The 18197-nt window shown below is 37.3% G+C and overlaps 1 protein-coding gene across 2 annotated transcripts in view; it reads left to right on the plus strand.

Moving 5' to 3' along the window:
• Positions 1–524: 524 nt before the first annotated feature.
• Positions 525–18197, plus strand: part of LOC131168338 (26S proteasome non-ATPase regulatory subunit 7 homolog A-like) — an 84035-nt gene continuing 66362 nt past the window's right edge. The window contains exon 1 of one of the 2 annotated variants that reach the window (XM_058127677.1): positions 525–896. In XM_058127677.1, the coding sequence (XP_057983660.1) occupies positions 710–896 (187 nt within the window). In that variant the 5' untranslated portion in view covers positions 525–709. The remainder of the gene's footprint in view (positions 897–18197) is intronic. The other variant, XM_058127676.1, reaches the window with a different exon arrangement.

The raw sequence follows: 18197 nt of genomic DNA on the forward strand, positions 1-18197 counted from the left end.
TGAACCATAGTTCGATATTTTGCTTCAACATAGATCTAGCTGCAATAGTTTGTTTCTTGTTATGCCAAGTAATAAGATTATCATTCACAAATGTACAATACCCAATAGTAGACCATTGATTTTTTAATATAGTCATCCCAATGTGATCTCACCATTTATATAAATAAAATTCTTATGCAAATCAAATTTACTGAATTTTTGGTACATAGAATTGAAAAAGAATTTAGAAGAACTGATTATGACTCATGTGATACATGAGAAATTCCTAGCCATTTCAATAACATAGTTTAGAATCCAAATAATATCGTAGTTAGAATAATCTTGAATGCTCTTAGCATGGTGGCTTTTGTTCATTTTAAGTTACTATATATTTTCACTTGATTTCTTTCTATTAGTGTTCAAATTTCCATTTTATTCCTTTGGACATTTTTAACGCCCATAACTAATTTGGGTTCGGTATTTTGGATTTGTAACGGTATTTTGGATTTCGCCACCTTATCAAGGATCGATACCGTTAGCAATCTGGGTTGCTTTCTTGGAGCAGTGGCCATTCCTTTTGCAGTAGGAACAGAAGAAGCAATTGAGGAAGAACCACAGAAGAATTCTGCTAGGGAAGAAAAGAACGCCGAAGAAGAAGAAGAAGAAGGAGAAGGAGAAGAAGGGAGAATTTAAGGAGTCGAATTTTATTGAATGTTGACTTTGAATACCAATGGACGGGATCGAGGCGCAGCAGACATCGTTGAGGGCGATCGATAAGGTCATTGTTCACCCTCTGGTGCTTCTCAGCATCGCCGACCACCACGAGCGTACGGTCTTCACGATGAGTGAACGCGCTGTTGGAGTTCTCCTCGGGACTTCATTCAGAGGCACTGTTGACGTCACAAATTGTTATGCAGGTTCGGTTCTTCCAGTTTCATTGTCTAAATTCAAACTAATAAATTTCTTTTTAGAAGGTTATTATCTTGTTATTTTTTTTTCAAGTTCCAAACTGGTCATTGGTTTTGTCGTTTGAATTTTGTTATTTTGCATTTTTGGGGCTACTAGAGATATCCAAAAATAAAAAATAAAAATCCGGAAGCTATTTCTGTCTTGGAGGATAGAGCGTCTGACTGGAACTAGGGTTTATAGTATTGGCATTTTCCCCTAGGAACGTTATTCAACCATGTCCTGTAGTAACACTGGTTCCAGCAGACCTGAGTTTTGAATTCTGGATTTTGGGTTTTGGATTTTTGGGTTTTGGGTTTTGGGTTTTGGGTTTGGGTTTCACACACTTTGGATTTAGAAAAGGAAATGATTGAACATAGCCCTCTGTCTTGAGCAATTCCTTTCCTCTGTTTGTGTGTGTGTGTGTGTGTGTGATTCGGGGCACAACTAGTAACAGACTGTCAAAAGTCTTTAAGCAACCTTGCCAGGTTTGATGCCAGCCATAATGAAAGCTGAGCTCTTGGTCCCATAAACTGAAAACTTCATTCACAAAGAGCATTGGAGCCAATCTTTCCTGGGGAGATTTTGGACTGATTGGTAGGGGAGATGAAGAATTGGTCAAGATTCAAGATTTTGCCTGGTAATTTTAATTATTTGAAAGGTATAGGGATTATTAACTTATTTTGAGAAGACACCAGCAGCTTTTTTAACCAACAATATTAACCAGAAGACGGACCCCATACACTTCAAGAGGAAGTATCTTACCTTGTGTGCCTTGCGAGAACATCCCATAGATTTCACTTAAAAGATATCATTTTCAATCAGCCAAACTCCAATTTGTTTCATGGGCTAAGAGTGGCTAAGCTTGCTAAACCACCCCTAGCCCATGCTTGGTGCAGCAAGAGTAGAGGATAGGACTGGCTGAGAGGAGGTCTGTTAGCCCATTACACTGGATAGGACAAGCTGGTTCCCCCTATTGACCAACTTAGGCTAAGGCAAACCAAAGGCACAAAAAGCAAAAAGAAAATAAAATGAAAATTCCAGTCATGTCCTTTATCCCTTATAGATGGTAGACGATAGACCAAACATTGGATATGATAATTATCATAGCTGATCCTGCTATTTAGTCCAGCCCAGTCCCGTAAACTGTAGCGTCCAAAACAAATTCTGCCAAAGAAATTTGTTTATGTAGTCTCCATTTTTGAAGAAATAGGCTTGAGGATAGGAAGCAATGACAAGAAACAGACAAGAAGGCTTAAATGCAAATTTCTAGGGGCTGTTTGTTTTGCGATATTTAGGTAACTCAAGGAATATGATGCATGAGTTACAGATCTAGTGCTTGGTTTGCTATAGAAATCCTACATGGTTCACATCCAACATGCCTCTTGAATATGAAATTCGAATTAGTACTAACCCTCATCATGTAACATTCTTATCCATTGACATCCAAATTTGTGGACTAAAATGTGCTCAATATTTGGCCTCTAGAGACAAAAATGCCCCTTATGGTACTATGATATAATGCTATCACACACTATCATGATTTTTATATCATAAGTATATTGTATTTTTATTATATATAGTACATTCATAAAATGATATTGTAATGTACTTTATCTTATACTATATTTTTTCACACCTTTTAATATTTACAATAATAAATTGTCATGATATTGAATAATAGATAGTATTACTGTATTATTATAATAATATAGCATTATAAAAATAAGAAATAAAAATAAAAAATGGCAGCTTGGTGCACAAAGCTTCGACATATGCGGGGTCTGGGGAAGAGGTGGACTATAATTAGTCTATAGTACGCAACCTTACCTTACATTTTTGCGAAAGGTTGTTTCCACGTCTCGAACCCGTGACCTCCAGGTCACATAGCAACAACTTTACCATTGCGCCTAAGCTCTCCTTCAATAATATAGCATTATAATAATATTAAAAATATGATAACATTATTGATCATGATGTAATATAATGTTATAAGTCAATAATTAAACTACTCCTAAAAGGCTAAATGGAAAAAAAAAAAAAAAATTGGTAGTCCTCTAAGTGACAATTTTTTCAATACCTATATTACCCTTTAAGTGCCCTTCATTAAAAGTTTGAGTCACTATTATGTTTCAATTTGTAGAAGAGTTGTAACGCCCCGAACCCAGAAGTGGGGCCTGGGGTGCTACTTTAGTAATATTTGTATTCCTGAAACCATAATCATCATATAAAAGCAGTGGAAATAATTTAAACATTCTTCAAAACAATACAAGAGTTCTAGACTACCATCATCCACAAGGGCCTCCAAGCATTTAATATTACAACCCAAAAATAAGAGACAAAAACCAACTTCATCCATACAAACCACGTACATAAACTAGACAAACTAAACTCGGCCCCTTTAGCCTGCTAAGCACGATCCTTGGTATTTCCTTAAAAGTAAAATGATCATTATGGTGAGACACCTCTCAGTAAGACGGATTAAGTTAATATCAGGGTGTGACCAACATGAGTTTTAGTAGAAGCAGAAAACATTCATATCTCCCTTTAACCAAAAATAGCCTTTGTAAATTTTACTCACACCTATATAGTTGAAAATACATATTTATTTCCACAGTGTAAACCAGTTCGATGAATAGCTAACACTATTTACATAAATTCACATATATGCGTAAAAGGCACTCCGTGGGACAAAAGACATGCTTAACCCCCATGACGGGTTGTGCGACCCGAAGGCTGGACTTAACCTGGGTTATCAACCCAAACAAAGTCAAAGTAATCATCTGCAAGTACGTCTACAAGCATCTGCAAACCCAGTTATAGGTTCGATTGCCTTACCACTTCCTGGTCCGGATTCCACGGAAAGTACAACAACACTTCGCAGGCCAACCAGCTGAAACCACCAACACTTCACTACAGTGTGGTTGCACCTGACCAAACAACTCACTAGCAAGGTACTGTGCTCTCAATACAACCGGTCCTCAGGGTTCTTAAACCATATCATGCAATTTAAGTAATAAAAACTATAATATATTCTCATTGTTATCATTTCATATAAAGCCTATCATCATATCACAACCCGGCATTCAGCCGTCATATAAAACCCGGCTCTCAGTCGCCATATCAACACCCCGGCATACAACCGTCATATCAAAACCCCATATTTTCCATAAACCAGTATAGATCTCAATTTCACGATATATTCTCACAACCATACTCAGGTTTAGTTATGAAATAAACCATATAGATTATTCTCGTGCCACAAGATTTTAGTATTAAAACATAATCAGATAAACAACCAGGAAAACACCTCATAGTATATTTAGTTTGTATGATGAAAACCAGGGCCTAATCATCCCCATGGTTCAATTTACTTAACACACATATATATATACATAGTTATAGGTTTTATAAAAATGCAGATGATCACCCCTCACTTGTTTTGTTTCCCAATTTACGTGTATGACAAGAAAACCTACAAATTCAACCGTTCAAAATCCTCACAAATTACCGTATGAAAATCCCCTATTTACAAACTCAGTTTTATACGGTTGGATTTCAAAACACCAACTGAAATCATGAATATACATACGTATAACGTGGTTTAATTGGTTCAATTTCAATAAAAAACTGATATAACTTAATCCCCTTACTTGTTCCTGAAAATAAGCTGATTACATTTGGAAAACAGGAAACCCTAGCTTTCGAACCCGCCACCAAAAGTGAGCCGGCAAGCCGAGAGAGGAGAGAAAAATGATCGGGGACCGATGACGAACTTCGGGGGATCTTAGAGAGAGAGAACCACTTGAGAGAGTAAGAGTAGACAGAGAGAGTCTCAAAAACCTAATTTAGAGAGAGAGAGAGAGGGAAATGTTAAGTTATGAAATAAAATACATTGCTTACTACTTAAGTAAGCTTACCTAGAGGAAAACCATCGATGGTTTTCTTGGTGTTTTTGAAACCATCGACGGTTTGGCAGTTCAATGCTTTCGTTTGTTTGTAACCGTCGATGGTTTTTCCTGAGCTCAATGAAACTGTCGACGGTTTGGGGTCCTACTAAACCGATTTCCTCTTTTTCCTTTCTTTTCCTTTATTGCTCTTTTTTTTTTTTTTTCTTTTCCGAGTTCGGGTCCCTACAATCTCCTCCTCTTAAAAAAATTTCGTCCTCGAAATTTGCTAACTATTATCAGTCACACCCTCTGGAGTTTTCCTTAAATAACGATCTAACTCTACAGAAGAGTTGGTAGCCACCCACATAGCAGCCTCGTCCCAAGTTTACTAAATACCCTCACTTATGGAGGAAGAATACTGTGGTTACACACAATGTCTCGAGAGATTACAATACCCATACAAAACTCTCCCAAAGACCATCCATATACTAAAACCGTAAACAAACTGATAAAACTAAACAAACCTACTTTACACAACCTGTATACCAAACCAAGCACAACCTATCTAGCGCTAAGCCTCTCTAAAAAGCTGTGAGTACTTCTGACGTATTTTCGTCTCTAATTCCCATGAACCTTCCTCCACTGCATGATTACGCTGAAGTACCTTCACTAACGGTATTTCCTTAATACGTAGTTCTTGTATTTTTCGATCCAAAATCTGAATTGGTACCTCCTCATAGAATAGGGTATCTCCGACTTCCAAGAATTCATAGCTTATCACGTGCGAAGGATCTAGGACATACTTCCTTGACACCGACACGTGAAAATCATCATGAACCCTAGACAAAGCTGGGGTAACACCACTCGGTAGGCAACTAGGTCAATTCTTTCTAGAATCTCGAATGACTCGATGTATGTAGGGTTTAGCTTACCCCTCTTTCCAAATCTCATTACCCCTTTCATCGGAGCAAATCCTCAAAAATATCACATCACCTATCTCAAACTCCAGCTCTCGCCAGCGTGTATCTGCATATCTCTTCTGCCAACTCTGTGCTGTTTTAATCCTTTTCCTAATAAGCTTGACCTTCTCAGAGGTCTTCTGAACAAGTTCCAGCCCCAACATCTGCCGCTCGCCTACCTCATCCTAGTACAACGGAGATCGGCCCCTTCGACCATACAATGCTTCATACGGTGTCATCCCGATACTGGCCTGATAACTGTTATTATAAGCAAACTCAACTAACGGTAGATATAGAATTCAACCATCCGCAAAATCCAGCATACACGCCCGCAACATATCCTCTAGAATCTGAATGGTTCGCTCAGACTGTCCATCCGTCTGTGGGTGAAATGCAGTAATGAAAGTGAGTTGAGATCCCAATGCTTCCTGCAAACTCTTACAAAACCGAGAGGTAAACCCTGAATCTTGATATGAGACAAAGGAAACTAGGACGCCATGAAGTCGGAATATCTCCTGCACATAAAGCTTTGCTAGCCTATTCATGGAATAATTGATTTTAATAGGAACAAAGTGCGTGGTCTTAGTCAGACGATCCACTATTACTCATATAACATTTTGTCCATGCACTGCTGAAGGCAATCCCGTTACGAAGTCCATAGAGATATGCTCTCACTTCCACTCAGGAACACCAAGTGGTTGCAGTGGTCCCGCTGGCCTCTGATGCTCTGCTGTCACTTGTTGGCACGTCAAATACTGTTCCACGAACTGGGCAATCTCTCTTTTCATATTACTCCACCAGAAGGATTCTCGCAGATCTCTATACATCTTTGTGCTTCCTGGATGAACAGTATAGAGAGAGCGATGAGCCTCCTCCAGAATTATCCTTTTAATATCTGCGTCGTTAGGTGCACACAGTCTGGTGTGAAATTTGAGAATCCCATCATTAGAGATATTGAAGTCAGTTTGTTGCTCACTTCGTACTTTCTCCACAATTTTTATCAACTCTACGTCTCCTATCCGAGCGGCTTTAATTCTTTCTTGCAAGGTTGGTTGAATAACCAAACTAGCCATGAAAGCCTGGTGATTTCCTTCTTCTAACTCCATATCCAACCTTTCTAGGTCCATCCTGATCCAATGCTGAGCTACAATTGCTGAGACTGATGCACCCACTGATTTCCAACTCAACGCATCAGCTACCACATTAAATTTTCCTAAGTGGTAACTAATGGTACAGTCGTAGTCCTTTATCAACTCAAGCCATCTTCGCTGCCTCATGTTCAACTCCTTCTAGGTGAAAAAGTACTTAAGACTCTTATGATCAATAAAGATCTTGCACTTTTTTACCATATAGGTAGTGCCTCCAAATCTTCAACGCATAAACTATTGCTGCCAATTCCATGTCATACGTGGGATAGTTCTTCTCGTACTCCTTGAGTTGGCGAGAAGCGTACGCAATGACCTTTCCCTGCTACATTAAGATACATCTGAGTCCTTTCTGAGATGCATCACTGTTGATCATGAATCCACCATCTCCTAATGGAGTGGTCAACACTGGGGCAGTGACTAATCACTGCTTCAATTCCTGAAAGTTCTGCTCGCACTCATCAGTCCATTCAGACTTCATGTTCTTCCTCGTAAGTCGTATTAGAAGACCTGATAGTCTAGAAAATCCCTCTACGAACCAGCTATAATATCCTGCAAGACCCAAGAAACGTCTAACCTCATGCACATTCTTCGGCCTCGCCCAATTAACTACCACCTCTATTTTGCTCGAGTCCACTGAAACACCTTCCCTGGACACTACATGTCATAGAAATGCAACTTGTTCCAACCAGAATTTGCATTTCTTAAATTTAGCAAACAACTACTTTTCTCTAAGCACCTAAAGTACCAGTCTCAAATGAGCTTCATGCTCCACAGGGCTCCTTGAATAAACTAGGATGTCGTTGATGAACACAACCACGAATTGATCCAAGTACTTATGGAACACCCTATTCATCAGGTCCATGAATGTCACAAGAGCATTGGTCAAACCGAAAGGTATAAGCAGAAATTCGTAATGGCCATACCTAGTGCGGAAAGTTGTCTTTTATAGATCCTCTTATTTAACTTTCACCTGATGGTACCCGAATCGCAGATCGATCTTGGAGAAAACCTGTGTGCCCTGTAGCTGGTCAAACAGATTGTCAATACGGGTAACAGGTACTTATTCTTTATTGTCACTTTATTGATTTCCCTGTAGTCGATGCACATCCTCATCGACCCATCTTTCTTCTTTACAAACAACACCGGTGCTCCCCAGGGTGATATGCTCGGTCTGATAAACCCCTTGTCAAGTAGTTCTTGTAATTGTTCCTTTAACTCCTTTAGTTCAGTCGGAGCCATTATGTATGGAGCCTTAGAAATCGGTGCCGTCCCTAGAATTAAATCAATGGCAAACTCCACCTCACGATCAGGAGGCAATCCCGGTAAGTCCTCAGGAAAAACATATGAGAAATCACTTACCATACTCAGGTTCAGTTATGAAATAAAACATATAGATTATTCTTATGCCACACGATTTTAGTATTACAACATAAACAGATAAACAATCAGGAAAACACCTTATAATATATTTAGTTTGTATGATGAAAACTCAAGCCCGATCATCCCCATGGTTCAATTTACTTAACACATATATATACATAGTTATAGGTTTTATAAAAATGCAGATGATCACCCCTCACCCATTTTGTTTCCCAATTTACGTGTTTGACAACAAAACCCACAAATTCAACCATTCAAAATCCTTCACAAATTACCGTATGAAAATCCCCTATTTACAAACTCAATTTTATATGGTTTGATTTCGAAACACCAACTGAAATCATGAATATACATACATATAACATGGTTTAACCGGTTTAATTTCAATAAAAACTTGACATAACTTAATCCCCTTATCTGTTCCTGAAAATAAGCTGATTACGTTTGGAAAACGGGAAACCCTAGCTTTTGAGCCCGCCGCCAAAAGTGAGCCGGCAAGCCAAGAGAGGAGAGAAAAATGATCAGGGATTGATGACGAACTCCGGGTGATCTTAGAGCCCTTATCTATTCTTGAAAATAAGCCGATTACGTTCGGAAAACGGGAAACCCTAGCTTTCGTACCCACCGCCGAAAGTGAGCTGGCAAGTCGAGAGAGGAGAGAAAATTGATCGGGGATTGATGACGAACTTCGGGGGATCTTAGAGAGAGAGCCACTTGAGAGAGTGCTAGTAGAGAGAGAGAGTCTCAAAAACCTAATTTAGAGAGAGAGAGGGAAATGTTAAGTTATGAAATAAAATACATTGCTTACTACTTAAGTAAGCTTACGTAGAGGAAAACTGTCGACGGTTTTTCCTGAGCTCAGTGAAACCCTCAACGGTTTGGGGTCCTGCCAAACCAAATTTCTCTTTTTCCTTTCTTTTCCTTTATTTCTCTTTTTTTTTATTTCTTTTCTTTTCTTTTCCAGGTGTCCTTACAATAGTGCCCAAAATGCTCTTTTAAATTTGTTTTTATTCCACACAATTCCCCTTCTCGACCCATTGTTTTCCAAGACTTTGCCTCCCTATTCTCTTTGTCTTCCAACATTTTGCCCCTCCCCATTCTTTTCATCTTCCCCCTATCAATGTACAAAACTCCCTCTTCTTCTCTTGCCTTCTTGATACATGCTTTCTAGCTCATCTTCTTGCATGCTTATGGACTTGTATGTGTGGTAATTTGATGACAAGCTTAATCACTTGCACAAAAAGAATGGATGATACATGACACAAGCTAACTTTTTAGTTAGCTTTTCTCTAATCTGCCCCCCCTTTTTCCTTTATTTTCTAGAGTCTATTCATTTGCATTGATTTAACTCTCTTTCCGTCCTTCCTTTTTTTCTTTTTTTCTTTTTTTTGTTGTTTGAGTCAAGAAATAGCGGATAGAACATTAAAAAACAAATGATAATTATAAGAATTGATACCCAATGAGCCTATTAATTCTTACTTTGTTTTAAAGGGAAGCCAACTATTAATGCTGTGCTTCAATTTGTTTGGATTGCTTCCAGTCTCGTCTCTTTTACTTTGAAGGGATACTCATAAGCTTATTATAAATATCAGCTTTATTTATGACAGGCATCTTTTGGAGAACAATATTTCCAAATTTTATTCTAGTAACCCACTTCAAGAAAATGCTATGCAATACGTTTGCACTAGTTCACTTTGGGAAAAAAGTTACACTTTGCTCATGGAATTGATTAAATGTTCAAACCAGGATGAGAATATAAAAGGGACCTTTTTTTTATTATTTTGTTAATTCTATTTCCTTCTTAGGACTAAGTTTTTGTTTGTAATGATAATATTGCATTTTGAATCTTAAGCATGTGTTAGTGGCTAATAATATTTTTAAAACTAATGTAGTTATGTGTAAACCAACTCTAATTCAGGGAATTTTTGATAACGTTACAAAATCCTATTAACTACAAACAAAAATATATAATGATTAATCATACAAGTTGTAGAATTTCATTTTATAGATTATTGTCAATTACAGCTTATTTTTCCAACAATAATATTAACTAATTTGTAAAGAGTTTGATTATTCTTACCCAAGAAAATATTATTTGCAACATATAAAAAATATGTCACACATGCAACGCATGTATCCATAATTAGTACCATAATACAGTAGCATAATATTATGATATTATAATCTATGCATATTTTGAAAATCTTAATATCTATCATATACTGTTATATACACAAGTTAAAGTGCATTTCATAATCTTATAATACATGGCTGGATTCACCTGATAAACCAGACATTTAAATGGGCACTATCTGTAGATTATCAGATATCCTGTAGCACAGACTAAAGAAAAATATTTCTAGGAGACAGACATCCTATTCTCAGGCATGGAATTTTTGTGAATCTTACTCCTGGAGGCATCTAAGATTCCATAAACCAAACAGCCCATAATAAGGGTTCTACCTTCCTTGGAGAGGTAAATGGACTTCCACTCAGCTAGTCTTATAATTTTTAAACTTCTTAATTGCATTGTTATTGCTCTTAGATTTATGTTCCTGTATTCTGGGTCTGCAGCATTGTCTCAGGCTTGTGATATCACACAGTCATGGACATGGGACAAAAAAATTCCTATTAGATATTGGATGCATTCAGGACATGACAGTGATTAAATATATAATTACATATACCGTTTTTAACATTTATATGACAGTTATTATTAAAAAAAAAAAACACTTGTATGAGCATGTTTATGATAATTTCATGTGTTTCATGTGTCTGAGGCATACTTTGTCTTGTCAATATGGTATGGACATAGCACCCTGGAGAATTTCTTGTGCTACTCAAATATCCACTGGGTAATACTCCGCCAATATTTTAGGTAAGCATTGCTGCTAATTTATTATTGTAAAATATCCACATGGCACAAAGCATGTCTGCTAGAGGAGATAAGTCATTAGGATAAGGAAACTCAAGAATTTTTGGATAAAAGGGCCTGAGATTTGTTAATCCTGGAGGTCAGGAAATTAGATTGACAATGATATGTGGTGGTATGTGTAAGAAGAAGAAGGCTGAGAAATTTTAAGTGCTCTAATAATTATGATGGGACAGGAATTAGGAAAAATTTTCTGAATAATCTGTCGTGTGTGTGCACGTGCATGTGTCCATTTGACATTTTATTTTTTTGTTTACCTGGGAGGATGCACTCGTATTCTATTGTATCCCATTTGGTTTTCAGAATAGAATTTAAGCATGAAAGGAATGAAGGCAGGAATAGGATCAAGGTAAAATGGCATCACTGTTGGACTGCTAGCACTACGTTTGGTTAGTGAAACAGAATAATTGTCGAATTGGAATTTTAATTCCATTCTAACATTTGTATTCATGAATGGTGACTAGAATGGAAAGAAAAATAAATCAATTTCCAAAAATTCCCCTATTGTTAGATGATAGTTTGATTTGTAAATGAATGTCATGTGAATTCAATATAAAAGAAAAAAAAAACATTCCTAAAACTACTAATTTTTTTTATGAAAAAATAGAAATCATCTTATTATTATTTTTTCAATTTTTTAATCTTTATTAGATTACTACAGAATGTATTTGGTTTCTAGCTTCTTTTTAAAAAAAGGAAAAACAAAACTTATTTGTAAGTTTTAGTTTTGATAATAAGTTTCAGGTTTCAACAATTATGTTACCAAGTCATTACCCACTCATTTTGTTTTACAAATTCTCAGCCCAATCCTTATTTTTTCCTGGGGTGGTTTTTATGCTAGTCTTATGCCATGGGCTCTTGGCAACTCTATTAACAATGGCAAAGGATGCTGTTGCTCACGTTTAATATTGCTTCCTATTTGAATGAGAGAGAGAAAGGAAGGAGGGAAATATTCTTCTCCAAGCAAAGAGATGAGTGAGATGACAGATGCCAGGGAATTTTTTGATGGATGCTTTGAGTAGTTTAATTGATGGAGGGAGGGAAAAAGGGAGGACTCACCAAAGAAAGTAGTCTTGTTGCAGCAGCAGTGAAGAGATTCTTCTCCAAGCAAAGAGACGAATGAGATAATAGGTAGTTTAATTGATGGAGGGATGGAGGACTCATCGGAGAAAGGAATCATGTTGCAGCAGCAGAAGAGAGATTCTTCTCCAAGCAAAGAGACGAGTGAGATGGTAGATGCTAGGGCATTTTTGCTGGATGATTTGGGTAGTTTATGAAAGTTAAGGTGTTATCCCAAAAGGGGGGTGAATTGGGTATTTTAAAATTTTATGCATGGAAGCTTATTCAATTTTATGTATTATAATCTTCACAAGTGCTTCAACGGTATTTCCAGCAATTAAATTTATCAATGTAGATATCTTTGACTATGAAGTATTTTATTTACTGATTTTAACAAGTGATCAACTACTTACTATTAACGATATTGACAACAAATCAATATCACTCACAATATTCTCAATCCACGAGATATTTTATATTATAACTTGAATAAGTGATATATTAATCACAATATCATTCCCAAAAGATGTATACTAATTACAATAACATTCCCACCATATTAAATAGATCAATCTCAGTAACTATTGCAGATGTTAATCAATGAGGATGTTCAAATCATTCACAGCAGTCACGGATCAAAGTAGAATATTCACACCATTCATAGCAGATATTGTAGCGACCTGCTATTTAACTAGGTTTTTTTTTTAATTTTTTTTAATACCATATTCTACATGCTCTGATATCATACTGGAGAAAAGCCCAATCATAAACCTAAGCAGCAAGAAGCAGAAACTGAATAAACATATCCATATGAAAATATATACAATACCATACCATACAATACCAGAGTGCAACATGTTTCCCCAAAAATATACACATGCCTCTGTTCCCCAAAAACACCCTCATCTAACTAGGGTTTACAAAAATTCTCCCAAAACATACTCACTCTCTGACAGGGCACCACTGAAGCCCCTCTATCTGCGAGCCTGATCTGCTTACCTACCTAGATCACCTAAAAAATATTTCAACACTGGGATAAGCCAACACTCAGTAAGAAGAAATATGCTATTACTAGTGTGTGGCAAATGAGCTAACAATATTATGCAAAATCTGATTTCATATAAACATGTATAACTGAATATGTTAAGTATAGTATAAGTAAGAAAATTCATCCCCTTTCCATGTTGCTTAACATAACAATATTGTAGGTTATAATTCAAAATACTTCTAGTGTACATAAGTAGGGTCCCCGATTTTGTAAATCCATACGTATGTAATAGTAACTGAAATTGTTCCCTATGACTATATGTGTGTCATGACTTGCCCCCTCATGACAGGGTTGTGCGGCCTGTAGGCTGGACTTACCCCGGCTGGTCAACCAGGAATAAATCACTATACTCTGTCAGTCGATCTGTCCACCTCAACCCATATCTGGATGGGGAGTCTGTCCACGTCAAGGGCCTAGGTGATCGACCTACTACCACGTATTATCTAAATAGGTGGTTGCACTCATAACATAACGTAATATCTGTAGCAACAGTACCGTGCTCTGTAGCTGCAAGTCCAACAGGGTCTGATATCATATAATATATTTCTATACATATCTATCTGATTTACCATGATTCTGAAGTAATCATAATAACCATGATGCTGCATAATCGTAACTGTAAATCATAACATGAAACTGCATATTCATAATACTGAAATTCGTATAATCATGGTACTAAAATCCGTAAAATCATGGTACTGAAATTCACATAATCATAGTACTGAAATTCATAAATTCATAAAACATATCCCCGTACATACATATTCTCAAGTCACACCATACTTTAATACATAATTTTCGTAAATAAATAAACTGTATAATATTTAGAAATTTCCTAGCATAGCATATTTCCCTTGCTTGACTACTGGAAAGCCCCTATGGAATAGTAACTTAACTCCTGCCGGGCCTCCTACGCAACACCCTGAAACCAACATATGCCAGAACATAATATCAGTATTTCATCGCCTACATCATTTCCTATAACTACCATAAGACCAAAAAGGGACTAAAAGGTCTTACCCTGAATTTGGAATGAAATCCAACTTCGTTTTCCCGACAACCTGCTCTGACAGACTTGTAAAGAACTCCGCCAGGAGCGTCGTGGTAGCTTTGGATCGTCGATTTGGCGACTGGTGGGGCCAAAATCGAAAAAAGAAGGGAGAGGATCCGTGGGAGAGAGAGAGGAGAGAGAAAGAGGCGTTGGAAATGAATAAAAATTTGAGCTTTTCCTACTTATAGGGTCAGATTCGTCGATGAGACATGTCACCTCGTCGACGAGTCCTTCAATAAATTCGTCGACGAAACCTTGTGTTCGTTGACGAAATTCAGAGTAGCCTGAAAACGTCCCTCGGTATTTTCTCGTCAACGAAGCCCTGTGTTCATTGACGAAATTCTGAAGACCTTCGTCGACGAAACCCTGTATTCATCAACGAAGCTTGGCAGTTTTTCTGAAATTTTCATTATTCCCAAAATGCAATGTCGTCGACGAAGTCTACGGCCTCCTTCTGTTTCTGTTTCCATTTTCTCTCCCTCTTAATTATTAAAATGATATCATTCTTTGGGTCACTACAGATATATTTCAAGATAAATATGTTTGGAAAATAAAGAGATAAGGGAAAAGAGTGAAACCAGATTTTTTACAGGGTTCGGCAACCTTGCCTACGTCCTTGCCTCAAGCAACCCGCTATGAGGATTTTTCTATCCCTCCTTTTAGGCAGAGAAGCCTTTCTCTTTTAGTAGGCAGAGATGTCTTTTACAAAACCTCCTTCAATAGGCAGAGTCGCCTCTCTCCTTTACATAGGTGGAGTTACCTCTCTCCTTTGCTTGGGCAGAGTACCCCACTCCTTCACTAGGCAGTCGCCTCTCTCCTTTACTTAGGAGGAGTTACCTATCAAGCGAAAACAATCCTTCCGCTTGTTCAACGATTCACAACCGAAACCGTCAGTTGACAAAGAAATTGTAACTGCAGGGTTGTACAAAGAAAACTCTCTAACAAGAGCGGATTCATACACAATAAGCACTATGATACTCTCAAAAAGTATTTGCTATAAAGCTCAAGAGGTTGGCTTAGTTTTCTGGGTTTGAAAGCTTAGAACTTGAAAGTATAAACTAGAAAAATAGTTTCAGAAAAGAGAACGGCGCACATCAGATTTTCAACGTAAAATCAATGTATTCTCTTGCCCTAACACGATTAAGGTTAACTATTTATAGCTAGGTTTGAATTCTAGTTGTTTGTGCAAGCTTTGGAAACATTATCTTTCAAAATCGAAAAGATATCTTGCTGTTCGCGAAAGTTATCACGCGCTTCAGTCAATTAAACTAGTAGTTCAGTCGCCCAAACCAATTTAAAATTATGAATTTCAAAATAGGCAGTAGCCTTTCAGTCGACTGAACCCTAAGTTTGGTCGCCTGAACCAACACTGTCTATAACTTTATAATGGCAGTAGCCATTCGGTCGCCTGAACTCACTGATGCCAGACCAGTTTGTTCAGACTCCTGCGTTCGGACAACTGAGCATAAGCCTTAGGCACCTGAACATCCTAAAATTCAATGTTCTTTTATATTTTGATTCCAAAACTGATTTTTATCCTTATGAAATGATATTTGGACTTTGGGAAAAAAATTTCAAGATTTGAAACGTATCTAAGTCCAATAATTTACGTAAGAGTTTCATAACACAAACCTATTGAGAATTACTTACATGAAACCTATTTTAACAATATAAATGATAAACTAACTAGGTCTTCATATCCTTAAGCTTGATCTTCATCCAAGCTTTTCTTCAATAACCATCCTTGATTTGCTTGTGTTCTTCATGGCTTTCCATTTAAACATTTGTCATTGTGCTTTTAAACTGTAATATCTGTAAATACACTTGATAGCACAATTAGATGGCTTGATTTGTCATTATCAAAACGAGATTAAGCCTTGCTAGGCCAACAGTTTAATTGATGGATATTTTTTGGTATTAAATACTTGTTTTCAATGGTGCATTTAAAAATGACGTCAAGAACAGAATCCCAAGGGTTGAGGGGGGGGGGGGGGGAATCACCATTTCCACAAAACTCAAGTGCTGCACCCCTGATTCTGCAAATCAAATGCAAGAATTGGAATCATAGCCTCAAATTTGACTCCATTCTAAGCTCTAATTTAGAAAATAAGATTTTGTGTTTTTTTTTGAGGGGGGGGGGGGGGGGAGGTTCGACTCTTTCTTTCTTTTTTTATTATCACTTTACCTAAATGATTTTAAGTTATTGTACAGTTATTGCTTTAAATCAGATTGTTGCAGTTTCCCTCTCTCTCTCTCTCTCTCTCTCCCCCTCCCTCCCGCCGCCTTCGTCTTCTTCTTCCTTGTTTTCTCTTCTTCTTCTTCTCCTTCTAATTCTCTCAATTCTCTCTCTATATCTAAATTCTCTCATCAAAATAGCATCAGAGCAAACCATGGTCACCACACAACCATTCAAAATTCAGAAATTGCAAGCAATGTTCACCTGCAGCTTTTCCAGAGAATTACAGTTGTGCCACTGGTTCGAAACCCTAATTTCCAAGAACCATTTTACAACACCTCCTTCACCATCACAGATAGACACCACCTAAAACCCCTCCCCTGCAATTTCACCTTCACCCGACGTGGGGTGTGGCCCATGCACTACCTGAAAGTACCCCAGCCGCACCCTTCAAAATCAGAAATTTCTGAAGTTTGTCGCCATCACTGAAACCATCATCCCTCAATCTGCCACCAGCCAGAAAACCATTGCTGGAGATACATTGTTGGCAGCGCATGTGCACCATGCACTGGTGACCTGCAAGTGGGAAGTATCCAGAGTGTTTTCCTGCTGCTAAATTTGCGATAAATTGCCTCCAGCTGTGATAAATGGGGGGTTTTGCTTGATGTTTTGAAACAAAATTGAGGAAAATTCAAGTGCTAGTGCAAATTACATGTTTGGAGGATAATTTCAGCATCTACTCTGGATTCAGACTTCATTTGCTGCATTTTGTAAGCTTTTATTTTCTTTAGACTAGATAAATTGGCCAGTTAACTTGAGATATTGGACTGCCAACACAAATTTCAGAGCTTTGAAGGTCTGCCAGCATCCAGATTGAGGCCCAGCTGCTGTGCTTTGAGATTTTTACTGTGACAAATTGGTTTTCTTTCATGAGATTTTGATGTTGATTTGAAGAAACTCATCTTTGATTGTTTATTACATATTTTTGGAGGATAAATTCAGTGTGCCAGCATCCTTTTCCAAGTCTACAAGTGGAGTTTTCTTGGAGCATCTGCAAGAAATTGAGGGGAAATATTTAAAGAAGATCTGGAAACTACAAATCTAGAGCAAGGACCTTTTGGTAACGTTGTAACTTACAATACTTGGACTCTATAGAAATTGATTTAATGTTGCTTATCTATTTGGTACTTGTCTAAATTTGCATTGGTCCTTATTTACTCTCCAATGCTCAGTGACTCACTCTGAAATGGGCAGCACAAAGGCTATCCCAAGTGTAGGAGTTTTGCCGTGTAATTAGCCCAAAGGCCAGATCGTCTCCTCAAGGAATGCAGATCGGTTTCAAACTCATGTAAAACAGAAAAAGAAAATAAGAAAACAAATTTTTACTGAACACAGTTCAAATTCGTAATTCTGGATCTTTGAGAGTTTGTGACTAAATTAAAATAACGCATAACATAAACTAAAAACTTAACACGCATAAAATAAATGACAAGAAACAGGTAACGGTAAATAAACTACAGGAAAATCAACACAACTAATATTTCTACTCAATGATCCATCCACACAATGAAATAAACGATAACAAAATTAAATGAGTAAAACAATCCTGGTTTAAACATTCAGACAAGAA

Source organism: Malania oleifera, chromosome 11 (genome assembly GCF_029873635.1).
Source record: "Malania oleifera isolate guangnan ecotype guangnan chromosome 11, ASM2987363v1, whole genome shotgun sequence".
Taxonomy (NCBI): Eukaryota; Viridiplantae; Streptophyta; class Magnoliopsida; order Santalales; family Ximeniaceae; genus Malania; species Malania oleifera.